The sequence below is a fragment of the Limanda limanda genome, chromosome 22 (genome assembly GCF_963576545.1).
Source record: "Limanda limanda chromosome 22, fLimLim1.1, whole genome shotgun sequence".
Classification (NCBI taxonomy): Eukaryota; Metazoa; Chordata; class Actinopteri; order Pleuronectiformes; family Pleuronectidae; genus Limanda; species Limanda limanda.
In genome coordinates, this window is record NC_083657.1 from 3,189,582 (window position 1) to 3,207,861 (window position 18,280).

The 18,280-nt window shown below is 45.6% G+C and overlaps 1 protein-coding gene across 1 annotated transcript in view; it reads left to right on the forward strand.

The window, feature by feature from the left end:
- The window catches only part of col4a6 (collagen, type IV, alpha 6), an 87,680-nt gene that overhangs the window by 44,498 nt on the left and 24,902 nt on the right, over window positions 1–18,280 (forward strand). Inside the window, exon 3 of the mRNA XM_061066620.1 lies at window positions 8,284–8,364. Coding sequence (XP_060922603.1) covers window positions 8,284–8,364 — 81 coding nt within the window. The remainder of the gene's footprint in view (window positions 1–8,283; window positions 8,365–18,280) is intronic.

Sequence of the window (18,280 nt, forward strand, 5' to 3'; positions counted from 1 at the left end):
CACCTCCTGGGTGTGTCTGTGCTGAAAGGTGGAGGATGTAAATTTAGATGTTCGTGATGATTAATCACATCCACCAGACCTGATGGGACACAAACGAGAGGCGGATAGAGCGGCGCCGGAGCAGCTGACCCTGCGTGAACTTTAAAACTCCAGCTCTGTTCTATACTTGGTGGTCCCCGGGGGTCTATTTATAGCTCCACTGGGCGGGGGGGGACGACGAGGTGGGAGAGAAACCAGAGCCCGAACGGAAGCTCATGTTCGGACGGCGTCGGGCAGAGTCTCGGCCCGGTTACCGCTCGGCGCTCGGCGGCGTGAGGAAGCTAAACTGGGAGCGCTAATGGAAGCAGGGAGGAGATCATGTGACCTCGGAGATCCCCTGTGAGGTCACTGTGATGCTGCTGTCGGTCATCAGGGCAACGGTGTCCATAGAGGAGCTGAGGTCATCTGATTGGACGCTGACACGATGGGATCCTTGTTGTTGGGCGCCACGGAATCTGAAATAAGACAGAATGTAGCAGGAAGTCAAGAAAAGAAACAACATAAAGCTCCGATATTATAATAATTTAGTATTATTATATAGTATTATTATATATTACCAGACAGAGAGTTGAGATATAAACCAAGAGTGAGAACACGTCGACCAGCTCCCGTGTGCGTGCCCGCGCTCGCCATGCTTCATCCTCTTCCTTAAGAAACATGATAAAAGAGCTAAATTCCCCCTCGAGTGTCTAATTATGACCATGATGGAACAAAAGAGAGATGAGGGAGAGGGAGAGAGAGAGGGAGAGAGAGAGAGAGGGAGAGAGAGAGAGAGAGAGAGAGAACCAACAAGGCTCGGCAGGTCGAGATTTAATCCTGTCTAACAGCAACGTTTCTGTTCCATCATGAATCTGTAGCCAGAGGAAATTCAGAGAGGGTGTGTGTGTGTCTGTGTGTGTGTCTGTGTGTGTGTGTGGGTGTGTATGACAAACAAGTACAGGCTCATAGCGTTATTATTTTTATCATTATTATTATTGTTATAAGTACAGGAAAGCAACTTAGAACATTTGCTCATGAACAATTTGTGAGTATTTACACGTTGCGTCATCCTTGTACTTTCCCCATGTGCCTGTTCGTACAGAACACGATATTCTGGCGTTGTTTATAAAAACACTCGCACACTCCGGAAAGTGAAGCTAAAGCGCAAAGTGCCTGACTGACCAGCAGAGGGCGACTCCACTGGTTCCATTGAAGTCTATGAGAAAATTACTTGATTTCTAACGTCAGGAAACATTCAACGAAGGAGTTTATCGCTCAGTCTGTAGTTTTGAATATTTATATCTTTTCTTTTTTATGTATTGAGTCTTTAAGGTGATTGTCAGACAGAGTTGGGGGATTTCTTTTAGATTTCCAGGTGATTTACTCGGATCCAACACATCAGCTCTCTGGTTGTCGTCGGAGCCTTAATTCAGTTTCATGATGCAACATGTTTGTATTTAAAAACTTGTATTTAAAGTATTTAAAGAGATTGGCTAATGCACACACGGTAATCGTCTCATATATTATATTTTATATGACCTGCTCACATGAAATCACAAAATGCTTCTGGAAAAGAAAAGACATCGATGTTATCTTAAGTTCTTAAGATGCAAACGAGCACTTTATTGTTCTGTTTTTCCATAAGACGCATTTTCATATTGAGTTCGTGTGTTTTTCTAAACGTCAATCACACTCGTTCCTTAACGATTTTATAATCCTTATATGACACATCTTACATCATGGACCGAATATCCTGTTTGGTTTTGTTTTAGCTTCACAAATTTCCGCTATCTGGTGGAGTCGTGGACGACCTGAGTCCAGCTGGGTGACCTCGTCTCAGGGACACACACACACACACAATGTACAACTACACACATCTGACACACACATGCAGCCTTGTGTGAATTTATTTATCTTGAACGTTTATGCACAGACATGCACACGAAGATCCTCGTCTGTTGCTTGTCTGTACTTCTTTGCTAGTGTGCTTATATACAGTCGATTCTGCACACACACACACACACAGACACACTAACACACACACACACACACACTCAAACACACGGCGTGCAATAAACAGAAGTAAACGAGGAACGCTGGAGGCCCAAACACAGCTGGTTAGTCTCCTGTGGCGGATGTCAAGGTCACAGATGGACGGGAGAGGAAGAGGAAGAGGAAGGACATGATGAAGGGCTGTGAGAAGACTGAAGGGTGGAAGAGTTGGGAGGATGAAGGGAAGACAAATAGAGGGAGACATGATGAAGGGACAGATAGATCTCTTTATTCACGTGTTCCCGCTCAGAACCTTCTCCTCCGGGTTCAGGCGAAGGCGAAGCGTGAGGCGAGTCCTCGAGGTCAAGCGGCGTCTCGCTGTCACTCAGACGAGCTCGCTCAGGGTCTGTTTGTTCAAAACCGACGTTGGCTCCTCCCCCTTAGCGTCCTCACTGACAGTTTGATTGACAGCTGTTGGAGTAAACTCTGCTCCCTCATTGGTCGTGGCCGTGTGATGACACGCTGATTCAACACATTCCTTAGTTAGTAAAGAAAAGCTGAAGGGGTCGATTCGAGGTTTTGAGGCGTTGGTTGTTTTTTAACATCAGTTCCCAGAATTCACTTGTTGATTCAACAGAAGGATCTGGATCCTGATTGGCTGATACACGTCCTGCTTTTCCCTTATTTCACCTTTTCCCCCAATAAATCTGAAACGATGGATGATGCAAGAGGATTGTCCTCCTTAGCTGTGCTGTACGAGTGAAATCGAGCAAGTTAATCCTCGATGGTATAAATCTTTTTATTGTTTGGTGGGACCAGGCGTTGACAGGAAGGTAAATGGCAAAGAGACGAGAAGGCAGCAGATTTTAAAACTGTCTGTTTTCGTTTACGAGTAATTTCACTAGCGTAGTTTTTGGCGGTCAAGTATCCGATAAGATCAAATCACCTCATCACAGAAAGAGCGGCAGCAGACATGTTTATTTCCACGTTTATCTCATCACGCGTGTCGGCTTCTCTCACGAACATTTGCTAGATTTCTAGGAAACCCTCGACTCGCCCTTCGTATCAGACCCTATAGGAGCGAAACGGGCAAGTCCCGACAGCCGCCCGCTCGCCACGAGCTTCAGGAGGTTGGAGCCGACGGCTTCTAACATGAAAGTGTTTGGACAGTAAAGAATGAGCAAACACAGGAGATTGACTGGGGAACATTATCTCGGGATGAAGGACGCATAGCTGGATAATGCAGAGATGACAGAACGGCCTAAAGAGCGATGAACGAGCAGACAGTGGGCCGCTGCCTGTTGGATCACGTTATGTATCTGTGCACGTCCTCCTCATCATTTGCATACGTGCACAGATAAAACGTGCCTGTTGAAGCATGTTATATCTGTGCATGTATGCAAATGATGAGGAGACATTTGCCAGTGTGAGTCGCCCCCCCCCCCCCCCCCAGTGCTGTACATTCCTTAAACTCAACAGGACGACTTCACCTCTGCAGAAACTGTAACGCCCCAGTCAGAGCAGGTGGAAGAGTTTCATTTGTTTGAAGAAATAACTTTTGAAACTCAGCTGAAGTGTCTTTTTTTTTCACAAAAAAAAACAGGAATCAATGTCAAATTTACATTGAGTATCACAAAATCTCAGTACGACAATTAACAATATATAGAGATATTGACACCATAAAAACACTGTGCATCACGATGGATTAAGAGTCAAATATACAGTCTTCCTCCTGGGATGTTTTTCTTATTTTAAGGACCACATGAACGTGGTCATGCGAACAATACATTACACAACTCAATGAAAATAATAATGATAGATAGATAACTGAAAATTCTATTAAGAGCTGAAGTGTCTTTAATAAACATGCTTCTGGTTTCACTTCACATCGAGCTGGAGGCAGAAATCTCAGAGACCAAAGATAAATATAGGAATGATTTTTCCAAACTGTAGCTGTGGGAAGCAATAGTTGGGATTTCCCAGTTCTTCCTCCCAGTTTCATGGAAAATCCCAACAGGTGAATTCATTTCAAACTTCATGCAGCAGCAGATATATTTTTCTAGAAGAGAACCGGTCGCTGCTCTCGGCTGTGAACACCTGACAAAGACAAGGGAATCGGTTACAGCCGCAAAAAGCTGCAGACAAAGAAACATGAAAAGTGAAAGACACGCACAACAAAGAGAAAGTGAGCTTGGCCCAGAGCAGAGAGAGAGAGAGGGAGAGAGAGAGAAGGAGGGAGAGAAGGAGGGGAAAGGTCAGTGGTGCTGGTCCTGCTTTCTTCTTCTCTGATCTCCTGCACTCGTCTAATCACAGTGACAGAAGGAGGGCAGCGAAGAGGGAGAGAAACAGGAGGAGAGAGAAGGAGGGCAGCGCCCAGGGAGAGAGAGAAGTGTGACGTTTGAGCTGCTGCAGGAAGCAAAGACGGGATGGAAGAGGGAGAGAAACAGGAGGAGAGAGAAGGAGGAGAGAAACAGGTGGAGAGGAAAGGAAGAGAGAACCAGGAGGAGAGAAACAGGAGGAGAGAGAAGGAGGAGAGAGAAGGAGGAGAGTTACAGGTGGAGAGAAACAGGAGAAGAGAAACAGGAGGAGAGAAAAGGAGGAAAGAAACAGGAGGAGGGAAAAGGAGAGAAAGAGGTGGAGAGAAAAGGAGGAGAGAAAAGGAGGAGAGAAAAGGAGGAGAGAAACAGGTGGAGAGAAAAGGAGGAGAGAAACAGGAGGAGAGAAAAGGAGTAGAGAAAAGAGGGAGAGAAACAGGAGAGAGAAGGAGGAGAGAGAAGGAGGAGAGAGAAAAGGAAAAGAGAAGGAGGAGAGAAAAGGAGGAGAGAGAAGGAGGAGAGAGAAGAAGGAGAGGAACTGGAGGAGAGAAACAGGTGGAGAGAAAAGGAGGAGAGAAACAGGAGAAGAGAAAAGGAGGAGAGAGAAGGAGGAGAGAAAGAGGAGGAGAGAAGGAGGAGAGAAGCAGGTGGAGAGAAAAGGAGGAGAGAAACAGGAGGAGAGAAAAGGAGTAGAGAAAAGGAGGTGAGAAATAGGAGGAGAGAGAAGGAGGAGAGAAAAGGAGGACAAAAACAGGAGGAGAAGCTAAAGATAGAAAATGAGGAATTAACTGTTCCGCAAATTAACGATAAAAGAATTGTTGCTCCCCTCTGACACCTGGTGGCCACAGGTGATATGGTTCCGGGTCGCCTGTCCGTCACAGCCTTGTGAACACGTTATCTCCCGAGCGCCTCGAGGAAATTAATTCAAATTTGGCACAAATGTTCTTTTGTACTAACACATGAACTGTGTGGATTTGAAAGGGTCAGAGGTCAAACGTCAAGGTGGCATTTGTGTTCTTGTGAACGTATTAGCTGGACTCACAGATTAACTAATTAAAGTTTGGTCATTGAAGGTCAGAGCTCAGGTTTTGGAATCGGTTACAGGTCAAAGGTCAGAGCGACCTCATGCGAGTGTGGATAGAGCATGGTTGGAAGTGGACCTCCTCTGATTGGTGGAGACACACGACCACAGGGCGGCGATTCTTCTTCTGATGTTTCATCCTCCTGTTGTTCCCACACGGAAACTTCGCCCGTAGGGACGAGCCAATCGGGGCAGAGCCGTCCCGATGGAATCCATTGTTCTGAGGTGTAACCCGGCCTCCACCTGAGCCGGGCGTGGACGTGCCACTGATCCCCCCCCCCCACCACCACCACCACCCCTTCGATTCAGGCCGTCCACACCCAGAGTTAAAAGTGAACGATGACACGGGGGAAATAGACGCTAAGCCGGCGGCGCCCGAGGGAGAACTCGTCCGAGCGGAGGACGACGATCAGGACACGATAATGAATGAGTGTTATAATATGGGAAATATATTTAAGTGTGTATTTACAGAAGTCAGTATTCATGATTGAAAATCCACAATTACTATATATTATATCACCTCAATATTAACAGCTATGAACCACTTCAGATTGTCCAAAACATTTCCTTGTTCTTTCATTCTCATATTCATACAGACGACATTGGTCTTCAAATATATAACAGGCTATCTACATTTAATTGTAAAAAACAGTATTATAAAGTTAGCGGTTGATAGAAACACGTGGAGGACAGAGGACGCCATGTGACCTTGAGTTCAAGATTTAGACCTGAACTTAAATCTGAGCTAAAACCTAAAACCTGTGAATCCTCCAACAAACTTTCAACTTCGATTGTAAAGATCAAAAACTCTGTGATTAAACACAACTTGGACGACGTGACAGCGCCTCCATCGCCCCCTGGTGGCTGGCTACAGTGTAGGTCACACACCCTGCCTCCTCCATGTTAGCAGACGGGACACGGACCAACTTAAAAAAGACATCCTTCACGTTAAATACACTTTTCCTTTTTTTAGAAACTGATGAGAGATCGGAAAAGCAGACTTCAAATTTGATAATTAAAAAATGAATTAAAACCACAGCCTAACTCCCTGGTGCTTCGGGGGTCGTGGGTCAGTGTCTTCTCTTCCTCCAGATGAGCGTTTCTCAGGATCCCCCCCCCCCAGTCGTTCCCAGGCTCTGATTAAATGAGACCCAGACGACATCATCTGATGGTTTCCACCAGGGATCCTAGGGGGTGGGGGGGGCTCGACCTCCATTGTGGTGGATATGGAACATTTGAGTTCACTGTCGCACACTCCTGTCCTCTTGAGCTCCATCGAACCCCGGTCACCCCCCCCACCCCCTCCACCCTTTCATCCACTAATCATGTTGAAATGCCAGCCATGACCTCTCCAGTTCGACCCCAGAGGAGACCCCAGAGGAGACCCCAGAGGAGACCCCCGGGTCACAGACTCATATCACAGACGTTTGCTCCTATATCACGTGTGATATTGTCGTCACGGTCTCGATCGGGCGCTTGAACACGTCTAAACACACGCATGTGGAAGACACGTAAACACGTAGGTTCCCTCCCAGCAGGCGGTCCATCAGCTCGCCGTGTGAATAGACGCCATGTGGTGCGCTGGAGTTTTTAAGAGGCGGGTCTATGAGAGCGCCCGCCACTCACCCGTCGGCTTATCGCGGCTCTGAGAAGCGCTGCGTGATGTTTTGCTGGATATCTGAGGAATGTCCACCATGAACTAAAGGTTAATCTGCGGTTCACATGGAGTTTATAGGAGACACATTGTGTACGTGTGTGTGTGTGTGTGTGTGTGTGTTTATTGTGTGTTTATCGTATGTGGAGCAGCTGGGGCAAAGGCATTGGGAGACGACTTACTGAAAAAACTGTTTTGTTATTGAATTAAATGAGATGTGTCCCCTCAGATGACGCATCTCCACTTCCTCCCACTTTCCAAAACTGAAGTAAAAAGATAACATATCATAACTTGGAGTCTCGACCAATAGCGAGTCAGTCTGATCCGCCGCTCCCGAGGTTAAAAACCCGTTTTATAGCATCGGGAAAATATAACACGATAACAACTACGGGAACTGATCCTTGTAAACATCTGTCTTCTCTTTTTTTTGTAATGCTTCCAAATCATGTTGTCATATGGTGAAGGTGAAATGCTTTTGTTTTCCAAACCAGAGGGGACGTGTCTCTCTCTCTCTCTCTCTCTCTCTCTCTCTCTCTCTCTCTCTCTCTCTCTCTCTCTCTCTCTCTCTCTCTCTCTCTCTCTCTCTCGCCACCGCCGCTTCCCACAGTAGCTTTACAAATAAAGTTACCAGGAATGCTAATCTGGCTCCTGCTGGTTATAACTGACTCCATTCTTTGGGTTAATCACCCGGCTCTGGTTGTGGTTACGGCCGAGGTGAAGGTTCTGGGTCTAATCAATGAGCAGCTTAGAGCTGGAGGGGACGGTGGTCTGGGCCTGGTTACACACCAGACAGACACACACACCCAGGGGAAACACAAAGTTCTCACTACACAAAAGGAAAAGCACAAATACCTGCTGCGTGTTCGGACACATTAAACCAGCTGGTGGAAATAAAGTCACGCACTTTAATCCATCAACACATCAACAGTTGGAATCAGCTTTGATTTGATTAGATCCTTTTTTTAAAAATCCGGTTCAAATCCTCCGTGCACTTTCAAAGATGCAGCTTTTGTGTTTCCTCCCGTCCACATAACTCCTGGTGTTGTTGGGTCTTTAGATGTTTCTAGGACTCGGACTCCAGCGTTCTGCACCCAGAGCTCGAGCTGCTGCAGGAGTCTCATTTTAAAGTTCTCAACGAGAGAGAAATATGGACAACAAACGCCCAAAATGCTTAATCGGAGATATGCAATCGCTGTAATATCCTTCTCCTTGTGTTTTTCCAGCAGGACAAAAAGACAGACGAGCCGTGTGCGGGACGGGACTGCAGCAAAGGATGCCAGTGCTTCCCGGAGAAAGGCAGCCGGGTGAGTCACGTCTTATCTCTACGATGCCCATAGAGCTTTTCCTTCAAATCCACTTAATCTCTTTTTCTTTGAGTCCCCGGAAATCACAGCTTGTTAATATTTGGACGTGAACGCTGCGTCTTCACGAGACAGTAAACCATCACAGGGCAGCTAACTTTACATAAACACGTCAGATTATATAGGAGATTATATACGTTCATGCCTTTGTGTACTTGGCGCCAGTGCTACCCGCACGTGAGCTCGCGGGCGTCCTTCTCCTTCAGCAGCCGCGGGTTCGATTCCCGCATTTTTTGTGTCCAGGTAAAAAATACAGCAGACTAAATATGTAATATCAACATGACATCCATACTACTTCTTTTTAAAATAACGTACTTTTAGAGTCATTTTAATTTGTTGCATCACTTTAATTTAAAGAGACAGGAAGTAAAATCAGGTGTTTGAGACAGAGGCTGAAGAGAGGAGCTGCAGCAATAAGATAAATAAGAGCATTTAAACATCTTCAAGTGATGACACCATTTCAATTCATAGATTTATTGTATTAAACACTCTGATCATCTTCTGAGGTTTAAGCAGGTTCCTCCTGTGATGTGGCGACAGAACAATCCCACAACACAACCTTTAGATTGTTAAACACTTATTTCACTTTGAGGTTATTTGGTTTTATGGAATCGAGAACTTTACCTCCGCCTCATTTAAACAGGAAAGAGCTCGCGGCTCCATATCGAGCTCTTATCTCTCTCCATCACACAGCTGCTCACATCATCGCCCAAAAAACATTATCTGACACGCATCAAAGTGCGCTCCGTGACGGTTTGTGTAACACATGCCTCGACAGCCCGTGTGTGTGTTTGTACGATGTTGTAATCCCTCCAGGCGAGAATGTTCTATGAGCAGCTCCAATAAACACCATAAACAAAATAATGTCCTTTTCAGAATAAGGTGAATAGTTGGATGACGAACAGTCAGAGTGGAGGGTGACCACCTCGGAGACGAGCGACATCTCCAGCTGCATTAGATCCACTCTGTGCTGTGTGTATACAGACGTTTGAACATGTGCTCCACCTGTCAGCTGTTTGCACTTGTGACTGTAAACCTGCTGCCTTCACATAAACTCCTTTACATTCACGAGCGTCTGTAAACGTCTCGGCATCTTCAGGTCGCAGAGGTGAAGCTTGTAAATATTAATATTTAGAAGAAGGAGTTCGTTTTCTGACAGCTCAGAGCTAAGTGGAAAGTTTTAGTTTCTCCCTGTGGGGTTCGATTCTGGGTTTTGGGGCTCGGACAAATATTTTTCAGACTAAAAAAGTTAAAAATAAGGCCGCAGGAGTTTAAATCCCACGATTAAACTTGGCAGTCACTAATTTGTTACTATGGAGACGGTGGTACACATAGATAACAGTCCTCTAAAAATCTTTTATCATGATTTGTTCATTCTTTTTTGGGAAATCAGTGAAAATATAAAAAAATAAATAAGATAATCTTAAAGAAAGTGATGAAACATAATTCCTCCACCTGCTCGAGTTCTTTCTTGACTCATGTGTCGTCCTTCCAGCGACAATCAAACAAACAGTGGTGAACACATCTGTGTGTGTGTGTGTGTGTGTTGTGTGTTCTCCTCAGTCTATGACTCTAAGCTCGGTCTCTCTCAGCCTTTATCCAAACAACAATTACTGTCTGACACAGACGCCCACTCCTACAGCCCCGACTGCTGAACGCCACTTTGGGTAAATAACACGGTGACGAGCGACCTGCAGCTAAGTGATATCTCTGCGGTGGAGCCAGCGTCCTCCGGGCGTGTGGAGGACACACCGGCTGCAGCTGTGTTCTCTCCTCTAACACCAGTTGTTGTCCTTTTGGTCGTAAGGTGCTTATTTGTCTCTTTTCAGTTTTACTTTTGTCACGTGAGTTCTCGATCACAGCTGTTAGCGGCTCAGGAAGTGGAAAGTTGTTCAGCTCCGGCCGGAGTCGATCGTAACTGGAGGCCTGCAACACGGAGATGTTTAATATTAACTTTAAATGAGACACGTTGGCAGTTTTTAAATTAAAAATTAACTCAAATAACAACCCTGGAAAAGCATCTCGTCGAATGATTTATCAATTAACTGCAACGTCAGCTCTATTTAAGCATTAAGCAAACTTTGTTATGTTTAAATCTAAAGTGTTGAGATGCTTTCAGTTTAAAAAAAGGAGCTTCCAGTTCATATTTGCATATTAGATAAATATGTGTGTTGACGTGCAGCCGTCAGCCCAGAGAGACGAGATGGTTTTAATCAAAAAACAATAATAAGTCTTTGGCGTTGCACCAGAATCAATCAGTTTTCTTTCCCCCCTGATTTCAGTGGATGTTTTCCGTCAAAGTTCACACGGACGTAAACTCTGTGCTTGTTGTGTGGAGCAGAGCTGCAGGCGCTGGCACCGGCTCCTGAGCAAACACAAGGGCGGTGATGAGCCGGAGCTGGAGCAGCTGATGCAGGAGCTCGTCTGAATCCAGTGATGCTCTGTTGATCCCTGAGGGAAACTCCTCTGTGTGTCTGTGCTGCTGCCTGTCAGAGCTGCCGCTGCCGCCGGCCACAGAACACTGATGATGGGATGTTCAAATCCAACACGACTCCGAGGCACTTTCTCTAATTCAATTAAAAAGATAAATTTTAATATTTTGACGTGGACATGCTTCTCATCTGAAGAGCAACTCGACTAAACTCGATTTGAGTTGCAAACTTTTACTCTGCAGGAATTTAGACTTAATGATGAGGCAAATGCATGAAAGCAAAAAAAATGATCCTTATTTGAAATTCACTGAAATAAAAGGATTTATCAAAGAGAAGACGACAAATACACTTAGAAAATAGAAAATGTCCTTAGTTATTCAATAAATGAAAATGGTAAATGGTAAATGGATTTATATTTATATAGCGCTTTTCTAGTCTGATGATGACCACTCAAAGCGGTTTACAGTACAGTTTCACATTCACCCATTCACACACACATTCATACAGTGCATCTACTTGCAGCACTTTAATTATTCTAAAGAAGAAGAGAGAGAAGAAGACAGATATTGCTTCATCAGATTCTGACCTGAAATGTGCAGAGTCAGCTCCCTCTGTCGTTTTGTAAAATGTTTATTGAATAAAAAGCGTCAGTCCTGAAGTGCACTGAAGGGTTTTTAAGAAAGTCCCAGACCAGAGGATGCGTTGGTGCAAGAAGCTCGAGATGCACCAGCTCCCAGAGTGTTCGTCGAAGGGTGTGAACGCCGTTCGTTCTTCACCTGAACTTCTCTTAGGTCACGGGTCACATTAAAGCTGGGAAACGATCCTGATCTGATTTATGGTGACAGGAGGTGTACGTGGGTTGTGCACAGCTTTAATATCAGGCACCGGAGGAGAGAGGGCTGGCTGGCGTGTTGAGACAGAACCACGCCAACCTGAATACGTTTCCTCCGGCCAATAACTGTGGCGTGAAAACAAACATCCAGCAGCAGCGAGCGGAACGAGAGCTCCGGTGTTTCAAGAGGCTTTTAGGAACTGTATCAGATCAACTGAGAAGCTTCTGTAATTCCCGTATAGCTCCTAAATCCACTGGTGATGCCTGACCGAGAGCCGCCCCCCCCCCCCCCCCCGGGAGGAGACCAGATCCAGACGCTGCCTGTTGCTTTCATTTGGTTTTTCATTATTAGCCGACGGGCTTTGGTTTCACTTAGAGTCCTGAGAGTCTTTGCTTTGGACTTTCCTGGCTTCAGTGTCTGTGTCACACTGGATCCATTTGGTTCAATAACAATCCGCTCTCATTGGGTGAGCCCCAGAGGTCAGAGGTCAGTGCCAGAGGATGGCAGGAGGGTGTGTGTGTGTGTTTTTGTGTTGATAGAGCAGAGGTTAACACACCACAGGCTTTCAAGTCGCAGCGCAGTCGGGAAGTTGGAGCTTAATTGAATTTTTGTGCAGCTTCCTTGTGAGTCAATCAGAAACAGACACTTCCTGATTCCGACGTTCTGCCCGAGGCCTCGACTCCGCCTCCTGCTGGAGCTCCTCGTCCAATCAGAGTGCTTCTGCAGCGATTCCATTTCTCACCCACGGAGCTGATGATGTTCTAGTCCGACTTCTGAAGCTCTGAAGGGAGCTGATGCTGAAACAAAATCAGATACAGATGTATAAGCTATTATATAGATTTGAAAAAGGAAAAATGTAATTCAGGTTTGATATTTTACAGCTTAACTATAAACACAAACACACACTCTCACACACTTTCACACACACACCCAGAGGACAGAGGCGATGAAGTGATAGTCAATGTGTCTCAGAGGGAAGATAAGAAAACGAGGGATGAAACAGAGTCGCTACAAACTCTTTCTAAGAAGAACGGATGAGCTGCTGAATGAGGGAAAAAGTTCAGATAAACTTAGTTCAATGTAAAAAAAAAAAAATGGAGGCTTTTAAAACATCAGCTCAGATTCCACATGCAGATAAGATAAGCCCCGCCCAGCTCTTTGATTTCTATCTCCCCCTCTTCTCTCTTCCCTTATCGTTCAATTTATCTTCCACGTCTCTCTCTCTCTCCCGCTGTCCACCCCCCCCCCTCTCTCTCTCTCTCCATGCGTTCTCTAATGTGTTGTGTTTGTGATTATTAAGCTCATCTGGGTTTCGCTGAGTGAGCGCCTGTGTGTGTGTGTTTGTGTGTGTGTGAGAGCGCCTGTGTGTGTGTGTTTGTGTGTGTGTGAGAGCGCCTGTGTGTGTGTTTGTGTGTGTGTGTGTGTGAGAGAAGATGAAGCCTAAACACAGCCCACCACCATTTTTAGACTGGCGGCCTCAAAAGGATGGAGAGACTGATAAAATGCCTCTCGGGGGCCCAGGAGAGAGAGTGTGTAGAAATGCTTGAATGACAGGACATCGCTGATAAGACTGTACACACACACACACACACACACACATACACACTAGTGCTTCTCTCTTTTCAAAGACACTCATTGACACAATGCATTCCCTCCCTCTAACCTAAAGTCTTCAAACCGAAGCTGAAAGCAGGAACAACTTCTCAAGTCGGAACAAGAACCTTTAAAACATCTTGTACACAAGTTGTTAAGTTAATTGCGTCGTCACTTATATCCAATTATTGTTCAATCAGATTTAAATAGAAGCTTTAAAATGTGAACTTGCCTCTTACATGTTTTAGATATTTGATCCTGTCACATCAAGATACAAGGTGCACACAATAACACACAATAACACACACACACACACACAGACACACACACCTGACACTCAGAGCTGGCTCATCCCCTCGGCCGACACAAAGTCTAGGAAAGGTTAAAGGTCATGACCAACACAAAGGCCACAGCAGACAAGAAGGTCAGGGGCACCAGGATCACAGTCTCCGAGTGTGTGTGTGTGTGTGTGTGTGTGTGTGTGTGTCTGTGTGTGTGTGTGTGTGTGTGTTGAATGGTCTTCAGGGTCCTTTCAGACACTCTCATTATTCTTTTATGAGCCTTCTGTCTGTCTATTATTACTCGTCACTTGTTTCTTTCAGCTTTTTGAAATCATCAAAACTTGAACTCTTATTATGCATCTTAATAAAATATATATATGTATGTTTATACAATTTTTTCATAAAGGAAGGGAAATGCAGAAAAGAAACATGTTAACGATGGAGGCAATTTCACGTTTTTAAACCAGAACAAACCAAATGAGAGTAGAAGAGATTAAAATATATATATAAATATCTTTATGACTGTTCTGTGTATATGAATATGTTGAAGACCTGTTGCTGCATCATCTGTTGTGAGTATCCAGTGCACTCCACTGCCCTCACATGGCTGCTTGAGGAACTGCTGTGGTTTGACATGTATGTGTGTTTCTCATGTGTTTTAATAACATGGCGTCCATCTTTATTTAAAGTCTATACGATCAGAAACCCACCAGAGACACTTAGTGTTGTGGTGTCGAGCTGCAAATTGACAAAGACACAATTAATGTTCATGACAGCGTCAAACTTCTGCAGAATTAAAACCTCAAAAGTTTTTTATTATTCATCGATGTTCACAAACTTAATGGAAAAAATGAGCAATTTATAGTAAACGCAAATGAAGTGGAAAAGTGCCAGAGGGAAAGTTTGGTTAGTTTCTCTTCACGGAGCAGGAATCAGACACCTCCTGGGTGATCTGCTGTCTGAGTCTGAGACACACACACACACACACACAGACACACACACACACACACACACATCTTTATATCACCTGCAGGAATGTGCAAAACTGCTTATTACTGATTTTTATAGGCTCTTGTGATTTGATGTGATAATGACGGCACTGTTTTTTATGACATTTCCACTTTACAGACAGACACACACACACACACACACACACACACACACACACACACACACACACACACACACACACACACACCCAAACCATCATTTATTGCATTTTTCCTCCTCAGCAGCCGTGGCTCAGTTTCAGATCCAGAGCAGGTTTGGTTTCGACCAAATATAATTAAAACAAATTATATAAATGTACTATTAAAATACAAATAAACTAAACTAGTGCATATCTACTTAAATAAAGGAACTAAATTATTATATTTTTGCTGGTGTCTTGTAGCAACTGAACGACGTGACCAGCCAATTAAGGGATTATTAATTAAAGAGCATCTCACTGGATATTAAATGATTTTTTTATGACCTGCAGCTTTATGTGTTTCTAGCTGCTTGTAGGAAGCTCTCCACCTCTGAACTCTTATTCTTTAACTGACGCCACGACTCCGCCTCGGTGTTTCCTCCCCAAAACAACCTGCATCGCGGTGGAGAAGAATGTCTGAATCTCAGGATCTTAAGTGCGTGAGGGTGGAGCTGATAAGTTACAGCATCGCCAGCCGACAAAGACAAACGTTAAACATCTTTTCATCCACCTGAGAATAATCCCCAGACGCCGTAAAAAAACCTGTAATTCAGTCGTGTAATTGATTTCCGAGCCGTCGCCAAACTGCTCCTTCACCTCAGCAGCCACATCTGGGTGTCGCCTTCAGAAGCTCTTGAAGGTTAAAAGCAGCCAAACGTGCCAATTACATGTGTTCTCTGCAGCCGGAGACCATGTCGTCACCTCGGGCTAATTTCTAAAGTGCACACTTTACAGAAACACACGGTTTTAGCCCCAATTACACCAGTTAACTGGAGCTTCTGCGACTGGAGAGTGAGAATGTTTTGTGTTGTGTTTCACGACTTTAACGACTCAGCTCCGCCGTCGTTCTGTGAGAAAACGTTTAGTTTTTAAAGGCAGGAAAAAGAAGCAAAGGGATATTTTCAAATAAGAAATAGACGTATTAAAAAAACAACAGTGGGTCGTGTCGGACTTTAATCTCCAGCTTGTCCGACAGCTGAGAAAACAGCACTTGCTTTATGACGTCATCACCGTGGGACAGCGAAGACCCCGCTGACCACTAATGTGTTTTTTTATTAGAGGGGAAAGCACCTGGATAAAAAGAGAGGGAACAGGTTGTTTGTTTAATGGCGGCCATTAAAACCAGATGAGTCCGAGGTGCAGGGGACGGTGGGAATCCAGAAGAACAAACCTGGAGTCTGAGAAGAACTGACTGAGAGTCACAGCCTCAAGTACCACAAGTGAACGCTGAATTGAGATCAGTTCAAAGGACTCAGAAGTTATTAAAAACCAGAGTTTATCTCCAAAGTTCAGCAGGAAACCTCCATCAAATTTCCACTTTCTCTAACATGGCAGGAAAGGGCGTTGGCCTCGGTGGAGGTGAATGATGAAAGAAGAAATACGGGTCTGAGTTTGATTTCTATTTCTTTTCCAGTCCAAGTAAAAAACACTTGTCCTACACTTCCTGATTGTATCTCAGAGTTCTGTCTGGATGATCGAGCTTCTCTAAGTCTCCTCGGATCATCGTGATCCTGAGTCTGAGATAAACGGAGATGTTTGGGTTCCAGGTCTAAGAGTTCCCTCGTTCTCCTGTCTGAACGTGTGGAGACTCGACCGGGAGCTGCTTTCATTTTACCTGCAGCAGCAACAAAAGGGTTTCTGTAGCCGCTCGCTCGGCCTGCACGCCGTCTGAGGCTCGGCCTGCACGCCGTCTGAGGCTCGGCCTGCACGCCGTCTGGCGGTGGCTGGAGCTGCCGTTGGGTCATCGTCGCAGCGGCCTGCTGGTTAAACCCAGAGACCCAACATTCTCCGCTCCCATCAGCGTCCCCCAGTGAGCATGCGGTGTGACAGCTCAAATCTTCCCCCTTAGCGCACCCAGCCCTCGGAACAATGCGTCCCGGCAAACTCCGAGAGCCCGAGGGCGTGCGCCGGCAACGCACACACACACACGGGTTCTCACGCGCATGGCAGCTAGAATCTGTCTGTCCAAGCACTGCATCAGGAAGTGAGGTCGGCCCGGTGGGAGCGGTAAGTCCAGAGAGCTTAGCCGCCCCCAATAGGCCCCATTGTGCCCTTTGTGCCGGGGGGGATTTGGGCCTACAAACTGACCAGTCTGCTGGAAGGTGATGAGGATGGAAGGTCTGGAGGAGGCGGGCGGAGACCCGGCGGGATGGCACGAAAACACGCCGCCATGCCAACTGGCACCGGGGCTGGTGGAGAGAGGCAGCGTCGGGTCTCGACTGTTCAACTGTGGTCCATGTCCCATCCGCTAACATGGAGGTCATGAGCTATACTGCAGCCAGCCACCAGGGGGCGATCGAGATCCTTTGGTCGTCCTTCTTTCTTCTTTGAGGCAAAGAGTGAGGATTGGATTGATGGATATCTGAGCTCCTGTAAACAATGAGATTAAAACTTAAAAAGTCATAAACAACCAGATCCATCAACAGAAAGAGAAACAAGGTCAAACAGATGTTTAGTGCAGATGAGGCAGAAGTTACATGAATATTTGTAACTTGTGTTTCATGTGTGGAAAGTATTTTAATCTGAAAATGATGACAGAAATTCTTAAACCACTTTCACACAGAGGTCAGTGGGAGTCAGAGACCAGTGGGAAACGTGAGGTCGCCTCCTAGTGGTCGTTTCCAGAACAGCCTCGTGATCCAGATCCAACGAAAACCACGAAACTGTCTGGATGTGATTTAATTGAGCTCTTCTTCTTCTTCTTCTTCTTCTTCTTCTTCTTCTTCTTCTTCTTCTTCTTCTTCTTCTTCTTCTTCTTCTTCTTCTTCTTCTTCTCCTTCTTCTGCTTTTTCTCCTTCTTTTTTTCCGTCTTTATTGAGTTTTCCTCTCTTTCATCCCTTCACTTTTATCTCCTCTCCCTCTGGGGTTTTTAATTCCAGGCCATGTTAGGGAATAAACAGAGCTGCTTTCAAATCTCTGAAACTCACATTCACTTCCTCCCGCGCTCGGGAAATCAAAGAGATTCTGGAGATTAGCTCTGAGGAGACGTTTCTTGTGTTTATGAGCTTTTTAAAAGTATAAAGTTTACGGAGCCCTTTCGGTCCCAGAGGATCTGACGACAGACAAACAGAGAACTGAACTAATCAAGTTTTATTAAAAGATACAAAAGCAACGCACCCCCTGTGCTGATTTAAAGATCTCTCTGCTTTGGAAACGTACGAACAAAGTCGAACATTATTCATTTCCCGCTCGACATGAGACCGAACCAGCGTTTGACCTCTAGCCCCAGAGACGACCTCTAAAGTGACCTCTGTGACCCCTAGAAACTCGTTATTAGAGCCGGGGAGAGGGCAGGAAGGAGCTGGAGGAATCGGTCTGAGGGAGGAAGGCGCTGTCAGAGCCGTGATGGAGGGCGACGTGCAGGGACGGCGAGGGCGTGAGAGAAAGTGCATTCCCCCCCCACCCCCCCACCCCCCCCGGGTGAAACCAGGTGTGAGAGCGAGCTGTGAGCCAGACAGCTCTGGCATGAGGCTGCTCTCACCTGGCACAGGCCTGTCATTACCGCTACCTGCCGGGGGGGGGGTCACTTGG